Source organism: Myxine glutinosa, chromosome 12 (genome assembly GCF_964187855.1).
Source record: "Myxine glutinosa chromosome 12, kmMyxGlut1.1, whole genome shotgun sequence".
NCBI lineage: Eukaryota > Metazoa > Chordata > Myxini > Myxiniformes > Myxinidae > Myxine > Myxine glutinosa.
The window spans coordinates 48,942,346-48,959,358 of record NC_136272.1 but is presented as its reverse complement, the minus strand read 5'-3'; the positions used below and the strand labels follow the sequence as shown (position 1 = coordinate 48,959,358).

The window sequence follows — 17,013 nt, the reverse complement described above, 5'->3', positions numbered from 1 at the left end:
CACACAACAAAGGGGAACACAGGCGAGGATTTGAGACAGGCACGCTGGTCTTCACCCACCACAATGGTGTCGTGCAGGCTGGTGTGCCACAGGATAAAGGTGATGAGATGAGATAGCGAAGCGATCACATCACCGGTGTCTCAGCGGTCCATCCGTGGAGAGCAATGAAGCAAAGAGATGGGCTTCTTCTTGGGGATCAGAGATCAACTCCATACACCTGCGTGTACAAGGCTTTCATTACCTCTTGGGCTCGTACACGGCGGGTTCCTCTGATTGGCCATCCGCTGCCAGTGGGCGGCTCTGCCTTCCAGGCCATCCCACCCTTCTTGATGGCTCTGCAGCTAACGACACAAACATGGCCTGCTGTCCTTGGCCAACCGGTCTATGATGCTTCCATGGCAGGTGCCTTCTTTTATTTGCTACAAGTTTCCACCTGGCTTCACATGCACAGGAGGTTTTACAGGATACAACCTTGCTCTATTCCTATATATATATATATATATATATATATATATATATATATATATATATATTGTTACGGACCGCGGATAAGATGTTGGTTTGCCGAGCGGATGGCCCAGTGGCCCTAACAGTTACCCCGACTAACCCGATTCCCGAACGTTGGCCAAATTCGCGCCACAGATATTCAATATGGAAAAGACAAAAGCGACACGGATGTGAAGAAGAAGAAGAAGACGAAAAGGTTGGAAATACTACTACATTTATTCCTATTATTTACATGCTCAAAGTAACCAAGGAAGAAGGAAAGATAAGAAAATAATATACAGAAGATATTAGAGACACAGTGAAAATCGCTAGCTTTCCTACAGTCTTAATTAACCCAGGGACAAGACACACAGAACAAACTCACGTACACAAAAGGATGGAAAGGCAGGAGGTGGATGGCTGGAGGGAGAGGAAGGTCCAACGGGTCCTGCAGCACGATCGGCGCGTTTCGCAGCCACCGTTCCTTCGCGGCCCTGCTCAAAACTGCCGTCCAGGCCCCAAGCTGCTGTTGTTGCTGCTGTGGCTGTTGCTGCTGCGGCTGTGTGGACGTCACGTGCTCTTTTCAGGACTCGTCTCTCTCGTCTTGTCAAAGCTCATCTGGTCCAACCACTCAACTCAACAACTTGCACGTCTCCCTGTCCAACTTCTTAACGCAACCACTCCCCCCTTGCTTCTTGCGCGCGCGCTTTTATAGCGCCTCAGGCGATCAAGCCGCCGGCCTTCAGGCCACGCCCATCGGTGTGCTCACCTCGGCCCTGGTTGGTCGCGTGCCCTCTGGCTCCACCCTTGATGATGACGGGCGGGCACGCCCTTCTTCCCCGACCCGAGCACATGTTCAATGGTGGTTTTGGAGGGGATGTAATTGGCAATCGAGGCTTGGCAATGAAAGTTTGGGAGTGGGAATGGGGAATGAAAGGAATCTACTCTATTTCACTTGGTGCAATGGAGTGTCATCTTAATGGAAGACAAGGCCTTACCCTAATACACATAATAAAGATATAACTACCAACAAGGGGGGAAATCTATGATTGGCTAACGTGTATGCTTTATGGAATTAACTACGGGAACGCCCTTTGACCTTTATACAACACTGGAGGCAGGAGGGTCCAGAATAAAGCAATAATAATAAAAAAACACAATAAAAAAACACAATCCTCATCTCCACAACAATATATATATATATATATATATATATATATATATACATATATATATATATATATATATATAATATATAATATAGTTGTATATATTGTATATATATATACAGTGAAACCTTGACTTACGAGTGCACCAACTTACGAGTTTTCCGAGATACGAGCCGTCGCTCAGTCGATTTTTTGCTTTGTGATGCGAGCCGAGATCTGAGTTACGAGCGAGCGAGCTTGGATATAAAACACGTAATCGTCGAAAAACATGAGCGAGGTGTGCATGTTGTCGACTTGGCGAGGCAGTACGATCGTAGAACTTCTACGATATGTACGATTTTGAAGCAGAAGGAGTCGATAAAGGCTATAACGCCAGCCAAGGGCGTTAAGATTATTTCAAAGCTCCAGACCTCTGTCCATGAAGAGATGGAGAAGTTGTTGTTTGTGTGGTTGACGGAGAAGCAGCTCGCAGGAGATACCGTGACCGAGAGCATCATCTGTGAGAAGGCACGAGACATTTACGGGGATTTGGTGCAGCAGACGGCGGGAACATCAACGGACGAGGCATCGGAAGAATCATTCAAAGCCAGTCGGGGATGGTTTGATAATTTTAAGAAGAGGACCGGCATTCACTCCGTCGTCAGGCATGGTGAGGCAGCAAGCTCGGATGTGAAGGCAGCTGAAGATTTTATTATAACTTTTGCCGAACTGATAGTAGCCGAAGGATACATCCCCCAGCAAATCTTCAACTGTGACGAGACAGGGCTCTTCTGGAAAAAGATGCCGAGGAGGACGTATATAACGGCAGAGGAGAAGAGCATGCAAGGCCACAACTTGTTCAGAGTGTCGGCGATAGCTCGCCTTCTCTTTGTGGAAGACACGGTGAGATCCTTAACATCCAACAACTAATGGGACGCAAACGGGGCGCCCAGTTTAGCGGTACACACATTGATGAATCACCCTGCCTGTGAAACACCGACATGACAGGTTATAGCTGGGTCGGGATTCAAACCCAGGCTGGACAGTTTAGAGTCAAGTGTGCGTACCTCCAGTCCAGGCCATCCTGCCAACTTGCATGCTGCATTCAGGTGAAATATAAAGCGCGAGATATTTTTATATATACTGTATATTTCAAAAAAAATTGGTGTGGTTTTTCGGGGGCTGGAACGGATTAATAGCATTTCAATTCATTTTAATGGGGAAATTTAATTTGAGAAACGAGCAAATTGAGTTACGAGCTCGGTCACAGAACGAATTAAACTCGGAAGTCAAGGTTTCACTGTATATATATATATATATATATATATATATATATATATATATATATATATATATATATATATATATATATATATATATATATATACAGACTTGGCATTTAATACGGAATATTTTTTTTGTGGGGGTGAACTTACTTTTCAAGATGACTTAGAACCAAAAGTTCATTGGAATTATGTTGAAATTATTCTAGATTTTGTTAATGTGACCTTTAAAAGAAACAAAAACCACATTTGACATTTCGAAGCAAATACATTGATCCTTGAAAGTGATGTAAACTGATGTCGAACTCAATACACGGACAGTACTGTGTTAAACTTCTGTACGTTTTCCAGAAGTATCTCTTTATTTTGCACATTAGCCAAAAAAAAATACAACAAAAACAAAAGCTAAATTATGACTGGGATTACGGACAGTAAAATTACAGTTCAGTACTTCATGTAACCCTCATGAGCATTCAGGAGAGCACGTACACGTCGAGGCATGCTGTTCACGAGATTTGCCAAAGTTTGGACAGGAATCGCTTGCCATGCAGTGACAATAGTCTGCTGCAATTCACGCACAGATGTCGGCTGCTGGTCCAAGTTGTCGATTTGAAGCGTTAATTCTGCCCACAAGTTCTATTTCGGATTCATATCCGGGGATATGGCAGGCCACTCCATATGCTTTTACACCACGGTCAGCAAGAAAATGTTGGATCATGCGAGCACGATGAGGCCATGCATTGTCATCTTGGAAGACAAAGTTTCCTCGAAAGGCTGCATGAGCAAATGGAAGCAATGTTTCTCCCAGAATGCCCCTGTACTTGAACTGGTTCAGGTTTCCATTCAGAACAACCAGGTCAGTTTTGCCCCCTGCATGAAAAGCAGCCCAAATGGTCACCCCACCACCTCCAGCTTGGACTCTTGGCACTATACAATCTTCGTTGTGGGCTTCATGCACTTGTCTGCGCACTCGGACGCGGCCATCTTGACGATAGACCAGAAATCTAGACTCGTCACTGAAGGTCACATGATTCCAGTGTCCTGTCTGCCATTGACGGTGCTCTCTGGCCCACTGCAATCGGTGCTGGCTGTGTTGTCTGGTCAGGCATGGCTTTCTCAGGGGATGCCTGGCATGATAGCCTGCTTGAACAAGTCGTTGGTTGACTAGCCTTCTGGATACAGGCACATTTGTCAGTTGCTGCCACTCAGCCCTAAGCCGATTAGCTGACCTGGTACGGCCATTGCAGACTAACCGGTGCAGCTGGCGATCATCTCTCCTTGTGGTTCTACGTGGACGTCCTGGCCTCGGTATTGGAGTAGGGACACCCCTCTGGGCATTTAGTTTCAGGATCTTTGACACCTGACCTTGAGTGATGCCATACTGCCGAGCAATAGCACGCTGTTTCATGCCAGAATTTCGTAAAGCCACCACTCCATGACAAACAGCATTGTCAAGTTGACGGACCATCTCCAGAGGTAGCGGCAATAACTTTTGTAGACGTGCAGCAGTTGTTTTCCACTAATACAGAATGCAACAACCCTTATATACCCGATTGTGAAGCCAATCGTCAAATGCACCTGTCCTTACATTTTGTCACGCCACCTGTGATATAATCCTGTTATTGACTTCTTGCTGCGAAAGACAATCAGTGACATGGTTCTTTCAACAAAGACATCGCCGAAGGGTAAAAGAAACTCACGAGATTGATATACTGAGTTCAGAAAGTAAACCCAAGTCAAGAAAAAATATATATTCCATATTAAATGCCAAGTCTGTATATATATATATATATATATATATATATATATATATATATATATATATATATATATATATATATATATATATATATATATATATATATATATATTACATATATATATATATATATATAAATATATATATATATATATATATATATATATATATATATCCAGACGATATATACAGACTATATATACAGACAGACTATATATACAGATATATATATATATATATACAGACTTGGCATTTAGTATTGAATATTTTTTTTTATAGAGATGTGAATCCGATAGAGAACTTGTGGGCAGAATTAACGCGTCAAATCGACAACTTGGACCAGCAGCCTGCCTGTGTGCGTGAATTGCAGCAGACTATTGTCACTGCATGGCAAGCGATTCCTGTCCAAACCTTGGCAAATCTCGTGAACAGCATGCCTCGACGTGTACGTGCTCTCCAGAATGCTGTAATTTTACTGTCCATAATCCCAGTCATAATTTAGCTTTTGTTTTTGTTGATTTTTTTTTTGGCTAATCTGCAAAATAAAGAGATACTTTTGGAAAACGTACAGAAGTTTAACAGTACTGTCCGTGAATTGAGTTCGATATCAGTTTACATCACTTTCAAGGATCAATTTATTTGCTTCGAAATGTCAAATGTGGTTTTGTTTCTTTTAAAGGTCACATTAACAAAATCTAGAGTAATTTCAACATAATTCCAATGAACTTTTGGTTCTAAGTCATTTTGAAAAGTAAGTTCACCCCCACAAAAAAAATATTCCATATTAATTGCCAAGTCTGTATATATATATATATATATATATATATATATATATATATATATATATATATATATATGCGTGTGTATGTGTGTTTTTGGTTTTTGTTTTATGAATAAGGCGGCGCATCCAACCAGAGTATGCTCTAACTCGATCACTGGAAAAACTGTACTCGAAAAGTAACTACATCTATACAAAAGGTCACAAAACTCAACTCTTCTAATTTAAGTAATAAACAAGAGCAGACCCAGTCTCATCCGACATTTCACCTGCTTCCCAGCGAGCTTCCTCAGCCCAATAGATTGGCCTGAGGAAGCTCGCTGAAAGCGGGTGAAACGTTGCCTGAGACCGGGTTTGCTCTTGTTACCTCCATCACCATCGGTGAACGGAGCTTGTTTTCTCCCCTATCTGTCTAATCCTTGAGATTGGACCACACCAAGAAGTTTTTTTGGACCATCGGGGTTACGGCATTTCATTAACTCAGCAAATTGAATGCAACTTCTCTCATTTAACCAAGACCCAGCTCGTGACAAAATATTAAGGTTACTTATTTATTAAAATTAAATTAAAATTAAAAATTAAAATTCTTATTTACTTCTTTCGAAATTTTTATTTATGCATAGAAGTAAACATACCGCCACTAATTGAAAATAACCTGTAGGTTTAACCTTCTCCCCGCCCCACTACTCTCCACCTTTTTCACCATCCTTAATGTCAAGCCACTGCATTAAAAGCCAACTCTCTAAGATAGTGGTTCAAATTAGACCTGGAATTTTGGTTTTAAATGGTTTGGTATTTTTATAATGTATGTAGACTGATAGTCGAGAGAATTTGTCTGTATCGTGTTGGTACCCGGTATTCATAATCACGTGCTTCCTGCTTTACTGCAGCTGCTGATGATTATGATGGCAGAATGAGTGGAGCAGGAGTTAAGCATGGTGGAATTTCTGGTCAATGAAATAATTAAGTCTTTTCATATTTACAGATGATTGACTGCATCGTGTCATGACCATTTCTGTCATGACGAGTCTGCAGTACAGGATAGTTACCATGAGTGAAACTGCTGTGTTGAATAGGTATGATGAGACAATCTGCTGAGCGGAATAGTTAGTGTTAAAAAATTTGCTTTGTGAAATCAGGAAATCGAAGTGTTTTTCAGTTGCTTAGTTCATCCAGCTCACGTTACCCTGTTACGGTGGTGTGGGGGTGGAAAGAACACTGGTGCTGGAACTCATACTCAGGATTGGACTCTTCTACGCTGGTGAACTGAACCCTGTAAGCCGCGATTTGGGCCATGCAAGTCGGTATTGTGTGGTATTCATGAAGGGTGGTAGGGGCCTGTCATTGGTGAGATATTAGGTTTCGGTTTGCATGTGGCCTAGTTGGAATGGGTCAGTTTCACTTGTCTTTGGAGGTTGCCATCTCTTTTCCCACTACTAGCATTGGCTATCCCAGTGGTTGGGAAAACAAGCTTGGGCCACTGTGTGGGCCGGTAGCTGCGGATTGTGCATGGCTGGGTGTTGGTATGAGCACAGGAAGTTGAATATCATCTTTATTATCATGCAGTTTGCATTTTGACAGCTTCTACACCACAAAATCATTCTGAATCACTACTGTTTTCCATGTTTTCTTTTACCTACACTCTCCCAGGGTGTTCCGCCTCATCTACGGCATGAATCACATGACTGCCTCTTCCTGTTAACCTCTGGTGTTTCCATCATTACATGCTGCTGGCTGTGTTCCAGCCTGTTTGCAGCTTTAAGATGTACTTCAATGTAGATCGGTCGGTTAAAGATCAGTTGACATCCATTGCATGAAGTATCCATGTGAGACATTCATATTGATGAGTAAATGATAAGTTACCTTTTTCTAACTTTATTTTTTGTGCTGTTTTTATTTCTATTGCATGCTGTTGATGTGAACATTCCCTTCTTTCCGTTCCTGGCCTGGTTTCTCCAACAACAGAGAAGAAGATAGTAGGTTGTAAGTTTGCCAAATGACCTCTTCTCTAAGCTTAAATTTTCCGCCATGTTCTTGGCACTCCAATCAGACCACATGCAAGCAAAGCTTTTCCAGTTTGTCCTGCTTTGAGAAAGGCCATAGCCCCCTGCCTCCTCAATACCTTGTTCACCGTACACCACTCCTATCACTACCCTTCCTGAGGCTTCAAACTGTGTTGCCCAATAGGCTTGTGTGAGGAATCCCTGTTATTTACCTTTTTCCTTGTTACCTTTGGCTTTTTCATCCTGCAGGCTTGGCTGTGCACTGTTGCTTATATTCCCTCGGCCTGCCTGTACTGCACTGTATTGCTTTATGTCTATAAGGGCTGCTTTATAGCCTTGTGACTCCTACCTTCAACAGTACACTGCATTCAGCATCACATACATGTTAGTCTCGCCTTTGAAACAAACTTTCAAAAATTAAAGCTTTGAAATAATTAAATAATTCACCAGTGCCATCGTACGTATAGGAGGCAATGTTAACCAAATGAAAAACTGCATCCTCCATCAGATGTGGAAAACTTCCCTAGTATGCACACATCCCAATTGGATTGCCACATCTGTAACATGATGTGAACTTGTATTGGAAGGATCTCCAGAGAGTTATTTAATCAGATACAGAAACATTTTTACTTATTTCAATAACATGCAGTGCCCACTGTTCTTTTTCAACAGGTGACATTCGAAATGACCTGTATGTTATACTGGAGAAGGGGGAGTTTGAACGAGGTGGAAAAAGTGTCCCAAAGAACATTGAGGTCACAATGTACGTGTTGAGTCCCGAGGGGGAAGTTCTCAAGGTAACTCTAATCCTGAATGTAGTCTTTACCAGGGCATTGATTTTAGTTTTGTTACTTATCCCACTTATCCCACTCATGACTCATGAGACTTTGCCTCTGGTCCATGATGGATGATGGGGATCCAGAGCTCCAACTCAGAGGGTAGACTTTGTAGAGAAGTCAGCACAATAATAGAGGATTGATGGAATTCGGATAGAGCGCAGCGACTGCTTGCATAGTCTTCGTCAAAAGACACTATGGGATTTTTACCATCCACCAGCAATCAATGCCACCAGATGGATCCCCATATTAACATCCCATCTGACTGAAGGCAGACCTTTTGTCGCAATTCCTTGCCTGTGAAATATTCTGACATTTTTTATTCGGGTCAATAATTGAATCCAGTCCAAACAATTCAAACGCATGTGTGCTACCTCTGTGCCATCCTGTCAGAGATCATGGAGTCATTAAAGTCTGTGGTTGTTCCCTTATAGTAATTGCAAGTATAAATTTTGAGCATTTTATTGACCATATTAGGGACAGCGGCTAACTTGGTGGACTTGTCTTTTTGGTAACGGATATCTCTTTGGGTAGTCCCTCCAGGTTTGATTCTAATGTTATAAAATAAGGTTGCCCTGATACTCTGCATGCATTAAGTTGTATTGTCTGGTGTTGGCCTAATGGTTAGGTCAACGGGCTTGGGATCCTAAGGTCCTGAGTTTGAATCCCGTTCAGCTGTTGAATTAATACCAGGTGGAGTTGACTCAGCCTGTCATCCCTCCGAGGTCGGCGAAATGAGTACCAGGGTACTGGGTCCTCTCTCAAGAAGGTTGGCAGCAGGATTTGCACTCCGGCCCCCGTAAAAACACCTCATTCCGTAGCACACACAGTGGTGTGTGCCGGGATGGTGCTGAGGAGTCGTCCAAGGACGCAGCGATGTGCTGATCCAGCGTACGCTCCCACATATATATATATATATATATATACATACACAGTGCAACAACAACAACAACAGGCATTTTAAAGGCCATTTTCCCTGCAAGAACGGGGGTTAGCCTTGCGGTCCCCATGACAATCTTCTCCATTTTGCCCTATTTTCTGCATCTCCCCTTGTTAACCCCCTTGCCCGCATTTCTTCTTCGACCATCTTTACCCAAGTCTTTCTCGGTCTTCCCAGTCCTCTACTTCCTTCTACATTCATTTCCATCACTCTTCTCAACCAGTCATTTCATCCCTCCTCAACACATGACCAAACCATCTCAACCTGTTTCTCTTCACAGCATCCATCACAGGCTGTATTCCCATCATCTTTCGCAATTCATCATTTGTCTTCCTCTCTCTCAACGATACTCCGCACATCCACCGAACGATTCGCATTTCCACCCTTTCCAGTCTTCGTTGCTGCTCTACATTTATTACCCATGTCTCGTTCCCATAAATCATAACACTTCTCACACATGCAGCATACACCTTTCCCTTCAGCTTCAACGACACTCCCCTCCTCGTCAGCATGCCACTCAGTTCCCGAAAATTCTTCCATGCACATCTCACTCTAGCAACCGTTGCCGAGTCTGATCCACCTTCTCCATTCAGCATGTCTCCGAGGTAACAAAATGTTTTCACACCTTCCAGCTTCACGCCGTCTCCAAGATCCAACTCAACATTTCCTCCATCTGCACCTCCCTCTGTGAACACCTTACACTTGAATGTAACTGCCACACTGGTTAATTACCCTCTCAAACCACTACATTTTTGATGAACCCACTCAGCGCACAGTGTACATTGAATGGAATTCACTCTGACACCCTTCCTGCACACAGCACACGGCCATTTCCCAGTTCTTTCTACCTCACCACATGCTATACCACTTGCCATTACCTTCGTTTTTCCGATATTCACTTTCAGACCTTTTGTCTCCACACATTCCTTCCACTTGTTCATCTTCTCCTTCAGTCCATCCATACTTTCTGCAATCAACACCAGATCATCTGCATACAACAACTCCCACGGTAAACCCTCCTTTACGTTCCAAGCCAGCACCTCCATCACAGCTACAAATAGTAGTGGACTTAGTACCGACCCCTGATGCACTCCCACCTTCACCTCAAACTCACCACTGTTCCCGTCCTTCGTCCTTACAGCTGTACGTGCTCTTTTGTACATTGCAATCACTACTCTGATCAACCATTCCTCCACTCCTTACTTCCTCAATGCCCATGTCACTACTTCACGTGGAACCCGATCGAATGCTTTCTCCAGATCAACAAACCCAAGAAACAACGTCTTCCTCTTCTCCATGTACTTCTCCTGCAACTGCCTCTCAATAAAAAGCACGTCTGTCGTTCCTCTTCCTGGCATAAATCCAAACTGCATTTCGTCAATCTTCACTTTCTTCCTTATCCTCCTCTCCAACACCCTTTCCAATACCTTCATTCCATGCTCCAATAACTTTATCGCTCAATACGAGCCACAGTCCAGAGGGTCACCTTTCCCCTTGTGTAGAGGGACAAGGGTACTCAGTTCCCAAATCACTGGAATGCGGCCTTATTTCCCCACCAGATTGCAGATCTCTGTCATTGTCTTCACACCCCAAATTTCCCGCTGCCTTCAACATATCTCCCACAACTCCCGTCGGCCCTCCCACGTTTCTACTCTTCATTGCTTTTATCGCTTCCTCAACTTCAACAACAACAAAACAACAGGTATTTTAAGGCCATTTTCCCTGCAAGAGCAGGGGTTCACGGAATTCCTCAACTTCCTTCTTGGTTATCTTCTCTGCCGGTCCTAAAACTGGGTTACTCTCTATGTTGCCATCCCATTCATTCCCTGCATTCAACAGTATTTCCATATATCTCTTCCATCTTCCTTTAATTCCATCTGGGTCCACAACGATTTGTCCCACTTCATCCTTCAAGCAACACACCCCCATCACATCACATCTCTCTTTCGATATATATATATATATATATATATATATATATATATACTGTATATATATATTGTTGCGGTTTTGAGAACCCCTCACTTTGTGCATCATGTGCATGCTTGACTCCCCTTTGTGTTCTTCGGAAGAACCAAGTAATGCTCTCGAAAAGTACATATAATTTATATATATATATATATATATATATATATATATATATATATATATATATATATATATATATATATATATATATATATATAAATATAGTTGCATCACAGAGTATGCTGCCTTTCTGGAAGCGATATTTAGCTGTGTTTCCAACCCTATTTTCCCACCTTATATGTCCATGATTTCAAACTGGCTGCCATGGACACATTCCAAGGTGAATAAAGTTTGGTTGGCCAAACCGTGTCCACCTACCTGCACCTACCTGCACCAAACGTCCATCTACACCTTCAGTTGAAATACGTAAATGATTTGGCCAAAATATTTTTGGTTCCACCCATGACAGCCATCTTTATTGAAGATTGCCACACTGGTACTGGAAACGTGGCCAAAATGAACTCCACATTTCAACTCAAGTTCAAAGCCTGAGTTGATGGGGAAAAAAAATCTCATCTGCATGCTCTCTTTGCCCAATAAATATATACAGTCACGTGAAAAAGTAAGTACACCCCATGTAAAGTTTTGACTTTTTCAACATATTTCAACATACAGCTATTTGATCTTCATTTCAACAATATTGAGAGATAAAGGTGATATAATACAACAAATATCATGAAACATTTACATTTTGTATTCCATTGTATAATTTAAATAAACATAAATGCAAATTTCACATGTGGAAAAAGTAAGTACACCCCGACATTTATCACTACTTAAAATACCTAAAATTAAAATCAGGTGCACCAGCTCAGGTGCAAATGATTAGAACATCGTCAGAGAGGATCTTGGAGGAATCTGTCTTATTTAAACCTCAGACATTTCGTTTGGTTTGCTCTTTTTTTTTTTTCTTTTCTTTTTTGTAGACTGAATGAGGCTCGTGAAAGAGCTAACATTTATTTCACAAACAAATCAACCAGACAAACAAAATATATAAAAAGAGGGAGTGGAAGACAAGATGGGGAGAGAAGGGGAAGCACACAAACACAACATTTGAGAGCAGGGAGATGTGTGGGAGGGAGAGGGCTTGGGGGAGGAGGCGTGGGAAGGGGGGGGGGGGGGAGGTATAAAACACAAGGAGACCAAGGACTTCCAGGACAGAAGTTGGTATTTCAAAAAAGTGTAGGATTTGGGGTGAAATTAGCAGGGGTAGAAAAGATCAAGGTTTTGGATGGGGGAAGATAAGAGATGGTGGTGAACAGCTGTTTTAAAGACCTGGATGGTGGAGTGGGATTGAAGAGAGTGAGGGAGTTTGTTCCAGAGGTGGGAGAAAAGAGGAATGAAGGAGTGAATGTGAGCAGAAAGTCTTGATTTTGGCAGTTTAACCCTAAGAGGGTTGCAGGCAGATCTAGTGTGACCTGTAGGAATATTTGGGGGACAGAGCCCAGAGAGAGCTGGGGGGGGGGGCAAGGCCAGAGAGGAGTCGGTAGAAGACGGAAAGACCACCAACCTGCCTGCGGTGAGTGAGTGAAAGGCCATTGGAGTTAGCTTCATCGCGGGAGATTCCAATGATTCTGAACGCTTTGGTTTCAACAGCGTGAAGACGAGCTAGGTGTGAGGCAGGAGCACCAGACCAGAGGGGAGAGCAGTATTCCATAGAGCTGCAGATGAAAGCCTTGTATGTGGTGAGGAGCTCAGGTGTGCCAAGGAAGGACTTCGCACGACGGAGGATGCCCAGTCGGCGACTGGCTTTGGAGGCCAGATTTGAAATGTGATTTTCCCATGAAAGATCATGGCAGATAGTGAGACCCAAAAACTTGAGTGACAGAACTTCTTGGAGAGGATTATTCAGAAATTGGATGGGAGGGTTGTCCAGTCGGTCTTTTGGGAGAGACATCGTAAGAGTGTGAGATTTGTCAGGATTGAAAGACATGTTCCACTTGTTTGCCCAGTCTGTGATTTTGTCCAGGTCTGCAGAGAGTGAGGAGGCTGCAGACTGCCGATCTGAGGGATGAGGAATGGAGCGACAGAGAGTAGAGTCGTCAGCAAAGAGATAGAGAGGATTTTCAAGAGAGTCAGAGAGACCATTTAGATATATATATATATAATAACCACATTTAGAGGCCATGCGGGGGTTGGCCTTTTTCAGGGACCGTGGTTGTTGTTGTTTTTTGGTCCCCTTTTTGAAACAATGTTTTACGGCCGGATGCCCTTCCTGCCGCCAACCCTTTTTTCGCCTTTTACGACAAGCAGGGAATTACCAGTGAACTGGTACTCAATTAGCCGACCTCGGAAGGATGACAGGCTGAGTCAACCCCCCTGGCGTTAATTCAGCAATCGACCGCGATTCGAACCCAGGATCCTGGGATCCTAAGCTGGCACCCTAGCCGCTAGCCCAACACCAGGGTTACAAGACCTTACATTACATTGATGAAGACCAGAAAAAGCACAGGGCCCAGAACACTGCCTTTGGGAACTCCAGCCTGAACAGGAAGAGGAGATGAGAGAAACCCATTCAGGGCCACACGTTGACTACGACTAGAGAGGAAGTCCGCCAGCCATGCGTGGAGATTTCCATGCTTTGTTCCATGATTTCCATGATTTACAACTCTTTGTTTTTGAAGTGTGCGGCGTCACCATGCCTCGATCAAAAGAGCTCTCTGAGGCCTTCACAAAGAAGGTTATAGATGCCTATGAGTCTGGGAAGGGATTTAAAAAGATCTCCAAACAATTTGAAATCAATCATTCGACTGTCCGGAAGATCATCTACAAGTGGCGAAGATTCCAAACAACTGCCAACTTGTTCAGGCCAGGCCGCCCCAGCAAGTTCAGCCCGAGAGCAGACCACAAGATGCTGAAAGAAGTCTCTAAGAACCCCAGAATGTCATCACGGGACCTACAGGTAGCTCTTGCCACTGTTGATGTCAAAGGGCACGAGTCTACCCTTAGAAAGAGGCTGCACAAATTTGATCTACATGGGAGGTGTGTCAGGAGGAAACCTTTGCTGTTCAGAAAGAACATCAAGGCAAGTCTAAAGTTTGCCAATGAACACCGAGGCAAAGACCAGCACTTCTGGAACAATGTGCTCTGGACAGATGAGTCAAAGGTGGAGCTATTTGGCCACAGTACCAGAAGACATGTTTGGCGAAAACCAAAGACAGCATTTGGCCACAAGAACCTGATACCAACTGTAAAGCATTGTGGTGGAAATATTATGGTTTGGGGCAGCTTTGCTGCATCAGGGCCTGGGCAGCTCACCATCATATAATCCACTATGAATTCTTCATTGTACCAGAGAGTGCTTGAGGATATTGTGAGGACATCTGTCGGAAGGTTTAAGCTCAACCGAAGGTGGACCTTGCAACATGACAATGACCCTAAACATACCAGCAAATCCACCAAGGAATGGCTGAAAAGAAAGAAATGGAGGGTTCTGGAATGGCCAAGTCAAAGCCCGGATCTAAATCCCATCTAGATGTTGTGGGCGGGATTTCAAACGAGCTGTGCATGCAAGAAACCCCTCAAACATCGCACAGCTGAAAGAATTCTGCATGGAGGAGTGGACAAAAATTTCTCCCAGTCGATGTCAGAGACTGGTAGACATTTATAAGAAACGCCTTCTTGAGGTTGTTTCTGCCAAAGGGGACAATACCACCTATTAGAGCCAAGGGTGTACTTACTTTTTCCGCATGCGAAATTTGCATTTATGTTTATTTAAATTATACAATGGACTACAATATGTAAATGTTTCATGATATTTGTTATATTATATCACCTTTATCTGTCAATATTGTTGAAATGAAGATCAAAATCTGTATGTTGAAATATGTTTAAAAAGTCAAAACTTTACATGGGGTGTACTTACTTTTTCACGTGACTGTATGTATGTATATATGTATATATATTGGAGTTATTTTCACCTGTTTGTCATGTACAAGGCAATTATGAAAAGCACTAATCAAGAGAGGTGCAAAGTGCCCCTCCCTTTATATGGGATGGTTTCTCTGTATGCAACTGTAACATAGGGACTGAAAATTCGTTTATTGGCTTCTACTGGACGAAATCGGCTGAAAATTTCAGAAGAAAAAATAAAGAGGCGCCCTACATCTGACAAATAAAATACATTTACCTCTTCATGCAGCTGTGTGAATCACATTGTCACCCCTTTATATAAACTTTTCCAGAGCATTACTTGGTTCCTCCTAAGAACACAAGGGTAGTTAAGCATGAACACGAGAATTTTTGAATGTCTCCCTTCTTTTCTATACTTTGCCACATGGCACATACCATATAAAGGGGCCTTTTCTATGCCCTTGGCATTTTTCCCAAGAATGGACTATAATTTCTTACTTTGTTCCAGAGCCCCCTGATGTAGGAAGGACAAAATCCCAAATGTCTGCACTTATTGGCTTTTCACCTTACATAAATCTCTGATGCATCTCCCCTGAGATGTTTTGAGATTTCATGAGAATCTCTCATAAACTCATGTTATGAGGTTATGAGATTTGATCCCATGAGACATCAGTGGAGAGTTTTGTAAATGGCATCTCATTCTCACTTAATGTTGAACTGCTTTTCAGCTTTTGTCTGATCCTGCTACTCCATTCCCTAAAATAACCTCAAAATCCTCTAAAAAGAACATCTCAGCATCATGTGATGTTTAACTCTTTCGATTTCTGATCTTTCATACAATGTCACCTTTTATCATTATGTCAATCCCACATCAATTTGTTCTGTGCCTTCACGCAAAATAACCTTGCCTTCTGTTGTTTGACGTTAAGGTATGATAATTTGTCTCGCAACAACATTTCTTTTTTTCTAACATGACCTGAGGCTCGCAGTGGATTGCCACACATACACATGGACATATATATAGATGAACATATGTGATGCAGCATAGGACTGTTAGTCAAGACAATAAAACACAGCCACTGAGCTTGGGGAAGTGCCATCACTCCCCAGAGTACTTTGGGTACCAGCGACATCACAACAAACGCACCGCTTTTCTCACCGCACTCAGCAGAGCATTTCCTTCTCCACATGGATGCCAGCTTATAGGGATTGGCCATTTTGTTGATGTTTTAAATGGTAATCATCAAGCAAGGAAGCAGCACATACCATTTTTAAAGTGTTTGGTATGACTTCACCGGGGTTTGAACTGCCAACCTCCCACACTCGGAGCGGACACTCTAAAGTGTATCCATTACACCACTTAGTCTGGTCATATTGTTTTATATTAATATAAATGATGGTCATATACACTGCCGGTCTAAAGTTTTAGAACACCTCGATTTTTCCAGTTTTTATAAAATGTACGCAGTTTAATGTCCAGTGAATAACTTGAAATGGCACAAAGGTAAGCAGTAAACTGCTCGAGGTTAAAAAAAAAAGTTTAGGTTAGCAAAAACGGGAAAATAATGTAAATTGCACAGTTATATTGTAAAAAAAGGCCTTCTTCAGGGAAGAGTTAATGGGTTAACAACTTACAGCTGTTCTGCAGCAATGTAAGTAAATTAAGCCTTGAAAGTTGATGCAAACAATTCCTACAGGTGTCCCAACCTCTACTGATTATTTGATTACAAACCCCCTGTCTGTATAAAAGCAGTGTTGGAACAGACTGTTATTACACCCTCTGAAGCATTATATGGACTATATTGCGCTGCAGGAAGTAGTATATTGGAAACTGGAGAAAACTCTGACAGGAAGAGGTCTGGCAGACCCAAAGCCACAACAGAATCAGAAGACAAGTTTC

General features: G+C 42.6%; 1 protein-coding gene across 1 annotated transcript in view; it reads left to right on the top strand.

The window, feature by feature from the left end:
- The window catches only part of LOC137437234 (dedicator of cytokinesis protein 3-like), a 317,733-nt gene that overhangs the window by 156,057 nt on the left and 144,663 nt on the right, over positions 1 to 17,013 (top strand). Inside the window, exons 14-15 of the mRNA XM_078766260.1 lie at positions 7,420 to 7,437; positions 8,130 to 8,254. Coding sequence (XP_078622386.1) covers positions 7,420 to 7,437; positions 8,130 to 8,254 — 143 coding nt within the window. The remainder of the gene's footprint in view (positions 1 to 7,419; positions 7,438 to 8,129; positions 8,255 to 17,013) is intronic.